We start from the raw sequence: 14,957 nt of genomic DNA, 5'->3' as shown, positions 1-14,957 counted from the left end.
ATATTTGTGTGCACATTTGCCTGCTCCTTGCTGTTCATTTTCACTTTCAGTTCTGCTCTGGCTTCTGCTGTTAGTGGTACACACCATCTCTGGAGCTTATCGGAGGGCATGCATCAGACAAAAAATGAAACTAATATACCCAAATTGCTGTCAAATGCACAATGTACAGAAACTAAAATGTTTAACAGTACTATGCTCAGAATATGTTTGTCAGATGGGAAACATCCTTTCTGAATAGAGTAACTGGGCACTATACAATACAACAAAACAAGACATTCAGTGGAAAACAAGTAACCACTAATTAAAAAAAAAGTCAGTTTGAGATCTTTCAGGAGAAATTTGAGTAGTTTATTTTGCCCAATCAGAGCCCTTCAGCATAATGAGACATTCATATACACATATGAACATTTTTCTGAAACATTAATGTATAATACATTTTCCATTTAAAATACCAGCTGCACAGGTATTTTTTATTTACAAAAATATTCCATACTTAATTTTAACTGTTCTGTTATGATGACAGTTTAATTCAAGTATGAGTAAAATAACTCTACACAATCTAACATTTGTGTTTGTAACAGTAGAATTTGCAGTTCATATGAAACTATATTTGTAGACAGATGGATTTGCAACCCTATCTAAAATGCATTTCCCAGTAATAACCCTCAAGACCTAGGGGGGCTCAGCAAGACTTAACTGAAAAATAAATTGCAATGAACAAAAAACCAAACCAAAATAAAATAAAACCACCATACACATGTACAAAGATATACATAAAGCAAGAACTGTACCACAAGCATGCGTACCCAAAAAGTGGGCAATATTAGAAAAATTTACTGATGTTTTCCATTTTTCCATTGTGCTGGTACAATGAAGCAGTAGCATGTTTCTTCTAGTTCTAACCACTGAACCATAATGGAGCTCAGGTCTGCAGTAACGTACTACTGTTTATTTACATTTTAAAAAGGGAATACTTAAAATATGTTCTCCCCTCTTGCCTTGCCTGTTGCTGAATATTATTGGTGCTTCATATAAGACTCCTTAAACTTAGTTTGTTTAAAACATGTAATGTCTATGAATCAGTCTTGACTGGTAATATATAACAAGTATTAATAAAAGGCATGCAACTGTCAAAAGAAATTACTACAGTTGCATAACAAAATTAAAATAGTTTTTGATGTGTTTTAACTTGAAAAATTAAAAGTAATACTGACTTAGTCACATCTTGTATTTGATTATTTTCTGATTACATCTCTACCTTTAACTGCTATCTGGATCTCTAGGCCTGGAATTCATCAGTCTTTTCTGAAGTGTAAAACATTCCAGAAATACACTGCTATCTTGAAACACTATAACCAAATATAAAGTTTACAGTACATTTATACAAGACACATGATGATTAGAAATGGGCATAATTTAAACAGCTTTGCTTTTAAATGTAAGTTAAACTGTCAGAATGGAAATAGTTAAATCAGTTACTTCAGCTGATCCACATATATTTTTCACTTTAACTTCACCCCCTCACCCTCCCAACAGTTAATTTCTGTCTACAAAGTATTTGAAATTTTTGCAGTGACAGCAAAGTCATTAAAATCCACAGGAAAAGATTCACATAAGACTATATAGGAAACTGGTTAGAATGAGGAAAAAGTGCAATTGAGAAATTACTCTGAAAAGGAAGGCAATCATTGCACACAATTCCAACAACATACATCAACACAGCACTGCAATTGCAATCCAATTTCCACCCAGGTAAATCAAACCATGAATAGAATGATGAGGGGACTTCAGACACAGACAATATGCTTTTTAAAACGTATTCTGAAAACAAATAATATTGATCAGCAGGTACAAAACTGATGAAGAACCAAAATTAGTGAACTACAAAAGGAAAACTTTAATTGACAAAAATACATAAAACTCCCTTATATTTGGAAATTTATTAGAAAAGCTGAAAAAAATACCTGAAAATCTAGTTTTTATTTTATTTTGTTTATCTTAAAACAAAAAAATTATGGTAAACATCCAACAGCAATCTGCAGCTCTTGAGAGGGGTTTTACAATTAGATTTTGTTTTTTGAAAGTACTACTTTCCCTTCCCTTTATTTTGGAATGTTCCAAAAGGGAGGTTATAGTAAGGATGATTCATTTCTGCAGAATATTTCTGAAGAAAAAAATGGGCTTTTTTTGTTTAGTAATTGTATCTCTATATGAGATATGAATGCATTTCTTATTATAAGCTTAAAACATAATTTTGTATGGATAATATACATACTTTTTAAGTACTTTGACTTAAATTTTAACACATTTTTTTAAATTAAAGGTAAAAGTGTACATATATAAAAAAATTTTAAAACTAAAAGCATTTTATAACAGTATGTATAAATATAACAGATTGCCACTGTATGATCTTGAAACCAATCTGAAAGTGTTGTAGTTATTTAAAAACCACAGATGCTGACACAGGGTAAGTGCCTTTATTAGACTCTATATTGTATATATTTATATACACAATGTTTGCTGATTAAAAAAAGCACACATTTTCTAAACTATATTCTAAACTGTAATTATCAGCTGTGAAGACTAGTCTGTTCTAAGCACTGTGTCTTGTATGAGAGTGTTTTTATACAAATAATTAATCAGAACTACAGAAATATGGAAAGTAAAATTGAGGAATAAAATACCAAGCTTTTAAAGTGCAGGAAATAATTTCAAGTTTAAAGTTCAGGTCAGATCAGTGCTATTTATTAAGCCAGGGAAAAAAATTCACTGCCAAAAAAAGTCACCTTTGGATATAGCTTTCTAATGTAATTGTCATGCAAGGAGTACCTCAAGCAAAACATAAGTATAAAAACAGACAAGGAATAGAGTTGTAAATTAGTGTAATACTTTCTAACTGATCATTTTCCAAAGAACAAATCTCTCTTGAGATGTGGGTGGTGTAACAGTTTCAGACTTATTTGGAATATGCTTATGTTTATACATAATAACATTCAGAACAAATTACAATTTTACAGGATTTCTAAACTCAAGCAATGCTTCTTCAATTTAAGATAATTAAATTAAATGTGACACACAACATTTAACACAAGTAGCAGCAGTTTCTTGCACTTCCATAAGAAAAAAAGAGAGAGAGAGAAGTGTAATAGTTCAGTTGTATTCTGATATTTTTCCAAACACAGAAAAAAAAAGTTTCAAAGGACTGAAAAGCTAATCAACAGGATAAAAGGTGATGTTTCCCTTCTCCGTTTGAAATGTGGGTTCACTGTATAAAATTTGTGAAATAATAGGAAATAAAATGCCACGTAGCTTCCGCATAACAAACTTCCTTCCAAGGAAAAACACTGACAGGCAACATTTTAGATTGAAAAGCAATTAAAATTGGCTATGTAGTCCCTATAATTGACTAAAGAGCCATTGTGTGTTCATTTTGTAAGCAACGATCATTTCACTAATTTTTGAAACTAAGTTATATACTATGACCCATGAGAAACAGAAACAATGCTAAGGAAAATATGAGACTGTTCAGTGCCTAAGAAACAGACATCTTCCCTGTTCCAATATATGCTCTCTTATTCCTTCCTATCTTGCTTTGCTTGCTGATGGCTGTCCAGTGCTTCTTTCTGGGAAGACTAAGCAAGACTTCCCTCTTAATCCGATGGGAGCTTCCATGGATATGACATCATGACTTGTTGATAAGCACTGCTAAGAATATCTCTCCCAAAGACTGATCAGAGTAGCTTCTTGAATAGATTCCTGTTGCCCTGAAATGCAGTTCCATTGGGGAAAGTAACAGAACTAATTTGAATTTAAGGGTGAGGGAAAAATTAAACAACCACTTCAGAATTTCTTTTTAAATTGATCTCATGTAAGTTTATCTGGTTTTCTGCTGCTGGATTGCAAGCAAACACAAGATTAATGTATATTGAATACACAGTAGGCAAACTGACTGCAAAACTGAAATAGGTACCGTACAGAAGAGATGAAACAAACGTGTGGTCAAAATAGCTGGAGCTAATATAACCCTTATCTATAACTTCTTGTTAGCATTTTCATGTCCATATCAGTAACTTCTTTCTTTTGTGCATCACTTTTTTTCCCTAACAAAAATTTAAATATATAGTCAGACTTGTTATTGTGTGTGATATAGCACAGAATGGCAGGATGTGTGGTACACCCTCAAGTACTGATAAACCAAAAGGCAGTCAGTGAATTCCATTAACAACTTCCTCACCCCCAAATAAAATTAAGTTATTTCACCAGTTTGTATAGAAAATTCTGAACACATTTTCTCAGACAAAACTTATAATTTTTTGAACTGTATTAAGAATCATTAACACTTCATATCTTGCATCTCTCAAATAATAAGTCAAGTTTACAGTAAGCTTATATACCCATAACAGCATTTTTCAATTAGATGTAAGCATAACAAATTTTGCCCTGGGAATTCCTGAAGAGGAGTGCATGACAAACGTGTAGAGCTACGGTGCTAGAAGGAGTTTATCTTAATGATTCAATATGGGAAACTTTTCAGAAAACTTCTCCACTGTTATTCTCTAACTATTCCCCCTTGCAAAACGCAATTAGTCACTATTTCCAATTTGAGATTAAAATAATGAAATCATGCAGTTTTTACAATGCAAACATTTTCTTCTCAGGGATTTGTCTTTCTTTCTTTCTAACTGTTCATCCCTACAGTTATGGCTTTGGTGCAGCAGTCATACACTAACCCAATATGCTGCTTTGATTTAGCACAATGCTTACTTTTTTTCCTGCCCAAATTTAAAAAGTGTGGTCCTCCATTTTGTGAAATACTGAGAACCTCTTTATTGTTCATTTTCAGTATCATTTCCATTTACTGAAAACATAGTTTTGCAGACTAACTCCAATCTTTAAGTAGGTCTTGAATGTTTGAAGCTACTAAGATACAGACTTGTACAGTAGCTCTACAAACAGGATTTAAGAAATAAACTAAAAGACTTATAGCTACTTAACATTAGATGCTTGCCCTTATCCTTGAAACAGCATCTTCACTGAGTTTAAAACTGTTTCAAACCTGAGTCCAAAGTTATTTGATTTGGTAATAAAGAACAAAAGGGGGATAAGTTAGCTACAGTTTTTGCTTAGAACCATCTCAACAATTTTAATTAAATAGCTGTAAAAAGATATTCTGTTAAACATTTATAAAAATTCACAGGATGAATGAAACTGATAGCCAACACCAAAATTTTACAAACTGAACCAATAATTGGTTGGTTGGTTTTTTTGTGTGGGGGAGGAGGGGAGTGGGAAAGATTTAGCTGAATGAAAGAAGATACATAAAAGACACTGAAATATTCTTCTCACCACAATGGAGATGTTTTCACTTTTCACTTCGCACAGCCTTAACACAAATGAAAACTCTCAGCATGATACGTAATTCATTCATATTATTCACTTGAGTTTTTTTTAATGCAAAAATGTTTTATCCTTTTGTTTTGCACTTGACAAAGTATGACATGAATACAAGAATACTACATCAGGGGTCCAAGAAGAGACTATGAACAGGTCAACTTTATATACATTTTCAATATGGAACTTTCAGACTTCCAGCTTGTCTGATCAAAGAGATGGTAGCAAACAGAGTATAACTCTTCTTCAGTAGTAATGGAAGGGAGGGTAGGTGAAAGTCAGCTATTTATACTTCAATAAGACAAACAACTTTATTCCAGCTCTCGGACCCCTGATTTATTGCCTCTCCTCACAGGAGGGTGAAACACTGGCATCAGTTACAACAACACAGAAACTTTTCGCATATGACATATTAACACAGGATTGATCCTGCATTGCCACTGCCCATCTTGCATCTTTTCCCCTTTGCCTCTCTTCTCCAAGTGTCCTGTGTCACCTCTGTTCCCAAGTGCTGAGTAAACCCACAGCTATGACAAACACTCAAGTTTTTGTGTGCGTCTGTTTTAAATATAATGCTCCTCAGTTAAAGCCATATGACTGAGGTAAAACTGTGTATGATTTGTGCTAGGAAACAACACTATCCAACAGACAGTGAATACTCCTCCAACTCCAATGGTCCTGCAGAAATTAATTAAAAGAAAAAAAGGACATTTTTCCCTTCTCAAGATAAAGTTAAATTGATCTATTTGGATGTAGGTTGTCAGAACTGGTACCACTTCTTATCTTTGTACTTCATCATCATCTAAAAATAAATGAAAAGGTAAAGATATAAATACAATTAACATTTCCATACAGTGCCATAGACATGCAGAGATACAATCACATAAAAGACAATCAGTTCTTTATTTTTCATTATCTCACAAAGTTTTTCACATTGTGATGAATTTCTTCAACAGTAATATCAGCAGATTCCATCACAAATCTGCTAAGCGTGAATCTGCTGCTGCCTTTCTGGCTCCTGATTGTGAGGGTGAAAGTTCAGTGGCAGGTAGCAGGACAGGAAGAGATCTGGAGGGCCTGCAATGAGGGTCTCTGTTCCTGGTGGCTGCTCTGAATGATCAAACTGGGATTTCTGCAATTGTTTGTAGAAACAATACGGTTGGTCTATCTGCATTTAAGTTCCTCAGGGCTCGTGTGCATAGTGTAAATAGAACATGTACATAATGTAAATAAAATAGAGTAAAGATACCCAACTCCATGACATGAATTCCTTTAACAATGGAAACTAACCTGCAGTATCCACCATGACACATGCCAGATAGGCACAGTCCAGCTCTGTAAAAAATTCTTATATGGTGAGGCTGGTTACTTTAATGGCAGACATTGTCAGCTTAACCATTAGGGGAAAATGTGATGCTCCATAGGGAGACAAAGGAAGTGTTAAGTATTAATCATATTGATTCCTATTTCTTGCAGATCTTTTCTCTTTTTCAGTGAATATAAAGTTAATTGCACATCTCATACAACTCTGATATAGCACCATGTTGATGCACTAAAAGGACTCACCTCATGAGCATGTTTAGAGAAAGAATCAGCACTACTTAGCATAGCAGCTGTTCTTTCGTCCAATTCTCCTAGTTTCTGCCCTCTTTCGTCTAGTGCAATCCTGGCTCGTGCCAGTTCACCAATTACTCCAGATGCTGATCCTTTAACACCTTCAATACCACCAGGCCCTGGGATATGCTGAGCAAGACTTCTTGATGCCTTTCCAGATGCTGATTCTCCAACTACATATATTCAAGGAACAAGATACCCAAAACAGAAAAATAAGGCTTCCTATAAACTGATTAGTGGTAACATTAGACACTGTTTAACTCCAACTTCAAAGCAGAAAAAATTAGGAATTTAACTCAAAATTATCATCCATTTAAGCATTCTGTTTGACTAAAACAAAAAACAAATACTACTGTTTAAATAATATTATTACCCTCACATCATATGCTACTGTAAAATTAGTACTTTTTTCCATTAGTCAAAGGAGGGCCAAATTATTTTTTCACTTAGGACACCAAATACCTAATGGCAGACCTGATTAAAAATCATATTGATTATTTTGTGTGTGTCAGGTCATTTCATCAGAGAAAAAAAATTTTTTTATAATAATCTGTTTAAGTCTTAGCTTAAGAAAACAAAATAATATCAAAATAAAAGATATAAAAAAAAATTACTCGTAATTTCTGGAGCATTATTTTTTTAAATTTCCATTTCAATTTATTCTTACTGCGATCAGAATATGCACATTTCTGGTTGAAAGGGTTGTTGCAATATCTTGAGATTTTCTGATCAGATTTTATATTTCCATACAGAATGGTTCTCATTCCATTTAACAATATAGAATTATATTACTGACTGCTTAAAAAAAGAATGGCATCAATTAATTGTTTCGTTTACATTACAACTGGAACCTGAAGTGAGGCCTATAGTTAAAAACTACCATTCTGAAGACATTTGAAGATACTTCTATAATTTTGTCAAACTTTTAGGTTTCATGCAGAAATGTGGTTGTTTTAGGTGGTGGTGGTTTTTCCCTGCCCCCCAGAGTCACTGCTTCCCAGGATAAACTTACCTGTTTTGTAAGTATGGTCTACATTCTTTGTTTTTAGATTTATAACTTTATATTTAGCCATATTAAAATGTGCTCCAGATCTTTCTGTATTACTGGCCTGTGTGCTTCATTATTTACCACTTCCCTTCCATATTTGAGTAATCAGTACAATGGGTGGATGGTGCTCAGTGAATCAGGTATGAGGCCACATATGAATGGTGATGATTAATATAATTATGTATCAGCTGTTGTACTTATTGCACCATCCAACCCCTGCATAAATGAGGCAGAAGATTCACTGGAAAATAATATGTGATCTCGTACTTAAGGATTTCATTATATTGCATATAAATATGCGAGTTATGTTTGCAGAGGAAATCTTATTTCCCGATTTCTGAGTGCTTCTCTTTAAAACATTAATCTTCTTTTAATGAACAATTGTACAGAATATTTAAATACATTCTGCATGGTTCACCACTTCCCTCATGTGGAAATACTTTTCAGAATAAAAGAAATGAACTTACAGAGTTCTTCTCTGTCGAGTGACTGTGCACCACCTCCAAACAGGCCTTTAAAGAAGCCCCTGTTTGGGGCTTCTGGTGTTTCTACTGGAGTGAAGAGCTCACCCAACATTTCCTTTGTAACGAAAAAAAAAATTATTGCAAGAAACAACATATTTCCTTTTTAAAGACTCTTATAAAAACATAAGACTACTGTAGTCCATTTTCACTTTAACCATCTACCTTCAGGGTTTGCAATTTCATAATGCAACGTATTCACACTAGGAGAGAACTTTGCAGCAGATATTCAGAAGAATTGTATCTTCTATGTTTGGCAATATGCCTGAATAGAAGTCAAGAACAGATCAGGAAACTCTTCAAAGTCATCTGCTATTGAATAGTTTGAGCTTGTAATACAAGAGTACTTGAAAATAAATATTTAAGAATAGCAATGTCTTCCCTCAACTAAAAATTGGGCAACCCTAACTCTTTTCCTGCTGAAACTACATTTACCACATTTCTGCATGTCCAGTTTATGTCCATACTTTATATGTAGTTCATGTTATCCTGCCTAATTTTTACATATTGCTTAATTTCAAGACATCAAGTCATTTCCATCGCTTCTGATACACAAGTCTGTGGCTATCTAATATTTCATTGTGGCACCATGTCTTCATTATATAACGAGCTGCCTTTATGTTTTTTTCTGATTTCTAATATGCAAAACACACAAATTCAAGAACATGTAAGTCAGGTCCAATTAAAACAAACACTCAGCTTTTCTTCTGACTTATAGCTGTGGCTGAAAAGCTGTCTTAGTTCTGGAATTTTTAAAATGAGATAACATTAGGATGGACAGCGACTGGATACTCATGGATTCACTTTTTAGAATTCTAGGGTGAAATCCTGGCCCCACTGAAGTTAATGACTTCACTAAGGCCAAGATTTCACCCCTATTGTGTTACTTGAAAACTCCTGCAAAATGTTATCCTTTCAGGGACATTTTTTTCATTTGTTTCTCTGTTTCACCCAGATGGCTCATTAGCATGGAAAAGAACTAATCCAACAGTATGGGAGCAATAGTTCTCATGAACTGTAACAGTATAAGAAGATGTACAGTGCACAAATTCCTGATGGTTGTCAGAGGATAGAATTCCTGTTTCTATCCCAGAATTTCTGTTTCTACAGTGATATTAAAATTTGCACTTCATGGCATAAAGATACATGAGAACACCCTTACCTTTGATTGAAGTTCTGAGATACTGGGTCCTCTCTAGATCCACACTCTTTGGTCCCATCCCTTTTGTGGGAAGCAGACATAATGGTGGAATTTTCAGGAACACTTGGTGCTCCTTAACTATTCTCCCATTGAAATTAGCAGTGAAACTTCCACTAAGTTCAATAGGAGCAAAGTCAGGACAATGCGGACTGCTTTTGAAAATCTTACCCAAGATGCTTACATGATATTCAAGGCAGCCAACACACATACACACACACACTGAAGTGTACACAGTATGCAACACATCCTGGTATTTAATGGTCAGTTCCATTTGTATCTAAATTATTCTTAGGAGAGTTATAAAGCCAGAACAGATGACTAAGTGGACTAAGAATCAGGCTTGTATGCTTACATGCTTCCAACTATGCACTGATGTTGAAGATTTTCCAAAAAAGGATAATGCCCTAATCCTGCAACATGTTGCTTGTTGCACGTGCATCCTCCACAGTTCTAACATTGCGGGAATTCTTCCCCATCCGTAACTGGCACTTGTGGAGTCCCTTTATGCTGTTCTGGACCTTTTATTTGTCATATGGGGCCAAAAAAGAGATAAGAATCTCATGCTTCATCTCTGAAATTCCCGCAACAAAATGCGTCAATCAAAATGCCTTCAGTATGTGCTCTCTGCTTCTGGCAGCATGCATCTTTGATTACTACCATTTTGACTGAAGTAATTTTGAAGTCCTTAACTGCAAGAATTATCAAGGAAGTTTAACATGGAACATGACTGACCAAAAAAAGGAAAAGACTGCCCCACAGATGTACACGAGATGTTTCAGCACCATTTGGCAGAAAGGGAACTGAAGCACCACAGATCATGATGTGTTATATATACTGTAAAGCCCTCCAGTGCACCATAGCTTCTTTAGCAGGGGTTTTAATCTACCATGTGATTATCAAGAATTAAGATCTGGGACCTGTAGAGGATACCTACTTATGAAGAAACAACAGTATTAACACTCTAATCTTTACCTGAAGGTTTTCACAAGTTTCTTGACTGTATGTGATTCTCTGGATTTCTGTAGGTGAGACAAGATACAACGCCTGTCCATTGTTGGTGAAGCAGAATGTTCTGGCTATCCGCATGTTGGTAAGTGGCAGGTAATATACATCCAACAATGGCCTTAAACTTGGCAAACTTGAGAAGAGAATTAAAAGATAATTTAAGTTAAGGAAGACTACCTTTATTTTTATTGTTCAGTTTCTCAACTTATATTTACAAACTATAGTATACTCTTCTTCCTCTTATCCTTTGTAATCGCATTACTAACAGTACTGCAGTAGACTGGTCTCAAGCAAGCATAATTCAGTGGGGGCATGAAACCTCAGTGATAACAAACAACATGTAGTGAACGAGGTAGCTCCTTGATTTTAGACCTAAAAACCCACCCGGTAGTAGAAAAGTCTATCGCCTAAAATTTAAAGTAGGATTGAACAATTAATTTCTAGCACAAAATTTTACTGCCCTTTCATATTAGTACACACACACACACACACTTTTAAACCTACACTATAAAATCAAGATTACCTCTTCCAGAAGTGATCTGAGTTTCACTAGAAGATACTTTATTTCATTGTGTACTTTTTTTTAGAGCATCTATTCTATTCATAGGGAAATGGGCATGGAAAGTACTCAAGAAGAAAAAGATTTCTACCATTTTGGTGTGAACTAGTCTCCCCTTTTCCCTAATTTGGTTGCATTTTAAGAGGAAACAAAGCTTACCTACCTTGTACTTTTTTTTTTTTTTTAAATATATAACCTTGCAGGATTCTCACTTCTTGGCCGCACTAGAACAAGTTAGGCTGAACTCTCCAAAGGCAGCAATAGTGGGCTAGACCATAAACCATGCCCCGTACTGGTGATGACATACAATCTCTGGGCTGTAAACATCATCCTTGGAACTCTTCAGTTAGCTTCTTATGTTATTGGAAAGCATTGCTTTCCTACACTCCCACCCCCTGAAATAAGTTAGCTAATCATAAATAAAATGACTGAAAAGATTAATTACTCAATGCAAACAAAGACAGACCACCATCTTAAAGTTCCCTTAGGAACTTGGGTGAGAGAGCAAAAGTCATGCAAGAGGTTATCTTCAGAACTGAAGAATTACATGCCAAGTAGTTTCCTCCTACTCTAAAAATACCAGCTGTGTAGGATTCTAACTCCTGGAGATTTAAAAAATGTAAAGGCAAAAATGAAACAAACAAGCAGCAAAGAAAAAGGGTAATAGCAACAAAATATACAAGAAGATTTTTTCTTCACATGAGGCATCTCTTCAAAATATCAAGCCTGATAGCCTGTAGAAAACAAAATTTCAAATGCATAGCCAACTAAAGGGACATCTCTTAAGAAACATATCAAGGAGATGGAGAGTTTCGGCTGCCCTGCTTCAGAAATAGGTTCTGCAGGAGAGAGACCAAAGCAGGATTCCTCCGTAGGGGCTGAATTCAAGCAGCATTGCTTTGTAAATATGTGGTGCAGGGACGAAGTGGCTGACCTGCATGTATCTGAAATAGAAATAACTGAAGACAGAGAGGAAGTTGCTCGAAGGTTGATTGAGCCAACACATTTTTCCAGCTTCAAGCTAGGTCAATCACAGCTATCTTAGTGATGGATATCAAACAAAGCAATATATTGGGTGGACTTCGTGTGAGGTATTTCGTCTGCTCCATTAGAATGGAAGGAACTTTTAATATTATGGACCTAGAGAAGGGCTTTGCCTGGGCATGTGAATATGAGAAAAATGTTGTCCTGCCAATAAGCTCAGTAAGGTGGAGCTCCATCACTACTTTGAAGATTACTCTGCAGCACCAACTTATCCTAGTAAAGGTTAGTTTAGGAGCATTAGTTACTAGAATCTGAAGTTCAGACACTCTGCAAGCTCAAGTCTCTGCTACAAGGAAAATAATCATTGAGTCTTTTAAAAGGCACATCATAATTTGTCAGGACAATATTAATGTTTCATGACACAGGAGGCATTTTAATTGGAAAGGGTACTAAAATATGTCAAGCCCTGAGCCCTTGCATGAACCTGATGATGAGGGGCTGTGGAAGCACTGATCTATCTTTGACCAATGCATGATAAGTCAAAGCAGCTACCCAACGAATTTAGATGGACCTAGACTTTAGGTTAGACTCAGACAGGTGAAGAAGGTTGTTCAAGCAGTTTCTGCACTACAGTGTGAAGAGGTGGCATTTGGAAATCCATTCCCTAAAGAGGATTATGCCTGGTCTGCTACCAGGCCACTGAGGCCGGAATATCATACTGTGTCATACTAATGGGATGTGAAAGGCCATGTGTTGCGTGCTTCAAGGTCCACTGCAGCTGCCTCACAAGGCCAAACATTTGTAGCATCATCCAAGATCACACTTGCTGGCTCTTGCATATCCTTTCCGCCAGACCAGCAGTCCCAGATCCTGCCCTGGGCTAAGAATGCTTTGAGAGTTAAACCATATCTGGCTGAATTCCGATATATTCCAACTGATTGCTAGAGACAAGTTGGGACACTGGGTAGTTCATAATCTGTGGTGAAAGAGACTGATCCTTTGAACAGCCAATTGTTCAAGTAGGAAAACACATACACTGTCAGCCTGTGCAAACAGACTTCTATTACTGCTGAGCATTTTGTATAGCCAGGTGGCTTCAATGCTAGCCCAAAAGAGACAATACAAAACTGATAGCATTCATCAGATAAAAGGAACTGGAGATGCTCAATTCCTGACATGTATTCCTAGCTGCATGTAAGTGTCTACAGGTCAAGAGCACATTGCCAGACTTCTGCCTCTAAAAGAGAATGAAGGCTCCCTGGGTGACCATCTAAAACTTCTTTGATCAGTTATCAATTCAGGTCATCACCATTAACTTCAATTGCCAACACCTAGATGCCAGTGGATTCAACCTATGATGGAGTCCAGCTTTCAGGAAGATGCAGGACACTTTGGTGGTGAAGCTAGGCCACTGACCCTACAGGTAAATTGGTTCTCTTGGGCAGTGCCAACACTGAGTTTTCATTTCCATGATTACCAATCAAAACTGACTCAGGTTTATACTTTGAAGATTTTTCTTTCAAAGCACTCTGATTGGCCTTGTGCCAGATGAGGTACCTCAATGAGCAATTTGAGGTGTTCCCCATAACAGTGAGTGCATATGGTGACAACTGAAGATGCAGAACAGTCCTACATAGCATATTAAAATTCCCAAGGATACAGGACATTTGCTGAAGTAATGACATCTTTCTGATGCATCATCCCTTGAAACTGATGTGTCCTTCCTTCCTTCCTTCCTAAGAAACAAACTCCTCCCTGAAAGAACAAACAGCTATGGAAATGAATAGGAGTAGAATCCTTGGAAAAGACACTAAAGCAATAATTGTTGAAATTACAAAGCAAAACTGAGCAAGAGCACTGAAACACCAAGCAAAAGCACCAAGTCAGTGGTGTCAAAAGACCAGAGCACTCGACACTGAAATTAAAAGTTGGACCACAGAACCAAAAGTTTTGGCTCTTAAGAAGTTGGGAACTAGCATCTTAGTGGTTTTCCCAGCCCTGTAGTGGGAAAAGAGCTTCAGAAAAACTAACTGAACAATGAAAAATTGGACATGCCTGGAAAGCAAAGGGAACAAAGAGAAATGAGACAATACCACTAAAATGAGGCACAGTGGAAGAGTTGGAGTGGTGGTTGGAAGACTGCAGCACCCAAGGGATGCTCCTTTGCTGATCGTTGTCAAGAATGAACAAAATTTAAGATCCCAAAGCAGTGGATAAACTGGTGTGTGCAACGACCAGTGACAGGGCTTATGATGGTATCTACTGCCACTGTCTTCGGGAACCAAAAAACATTAAGAGCTTTGGTAGTCTCACTTGTTTTTTTGCTCAGGGGCTAAGATCCTGGAGTAAAAATCCTGTACAGAAGAACCACAATTTTCTCTGTCAATACATCTAGTAGCTCATACTGCTTGGATCTTTGATATTTAAAAATTCACCTACTGCATTTAAGTCAGCAATCTAAAATATTAAAGAGTCTCATGCTCATAATTTAAAAAGAGGTTTAGTTTGAATAAGGGATTTGCTTAAAGAGGAAGTCCAAATTGGGTCAATTAGTTAGATTTAGAGCAGAGCTACATGAAAATGTCAGCAGCAGTCATCAGGTCAGCTGCACTGAGGTTCCCAACATTGATAACA

The 14,957-nt window shown here is 36.1% G+C and overlaps 1 protein-coding gene across 11 annotated transcripts in view; it reads right to left on the bottom strand.

Annotated features, from left to right (window-relative positions):
• Window positions 1-326: 326 nt before the first annotated feature.
• Window positions 327-14,957, bottom strand: part of STXBP5 (syntaxin binding protein 5) — a 184,306-nt gene continuing 169,675 nt past the window's right edge. For 10 of the 11 annotated variants that reach the window (XM_073337566.2, XM_073337569.2, XM_073337567.2 and 7 more), the window contains 4 exons: window positions 10,748-10,913; window positions 8,521-8,632; window positions 6,958-7,178; window positions 327-6,193 (listed from right to left, as the gene is read on the bottom strand). In XM_073337566.2, the coding sequence (XP_073193667.1) occupies window positions 6,152-6,193; window positions 6,958-7,178; window positions 8,521-8,632; window positions 10,748-10,913 (541 nt within the window). In that variant the 3' untranslated portion in view covers window positions 327-6,151. Of the gene's footprint in view, window positions 6,194-6,957; window positions 7,179-8,520; window positions 8,633-10,747; window positions 10,914-13,998; window positions 14,079-14,957 lie in introns of those variants that run through there. The other variant, XM_073337576.2, reaches the window with a different exon arrangement.

Source organism: Lepidochelys kempii, chromosome 3 (genome assembly GCF_965140285.1).
Source record: "Lepidochelys kempii isolate rLepKem1 chromosome 3, rLepKem1.hap1, whole genome shotgun sequence".
Lineage (NCBI taxonomy): Eukaryota > Metazoa > Chordata > Testudines > Cheloniidae > Lepidochelys > Lepidochelys kempii.
The sequence above is the reverse complement of the archived record's forward strand: the minus strand, read 5'-3'. Positions and strand labels throughout refer to the sequence as shown.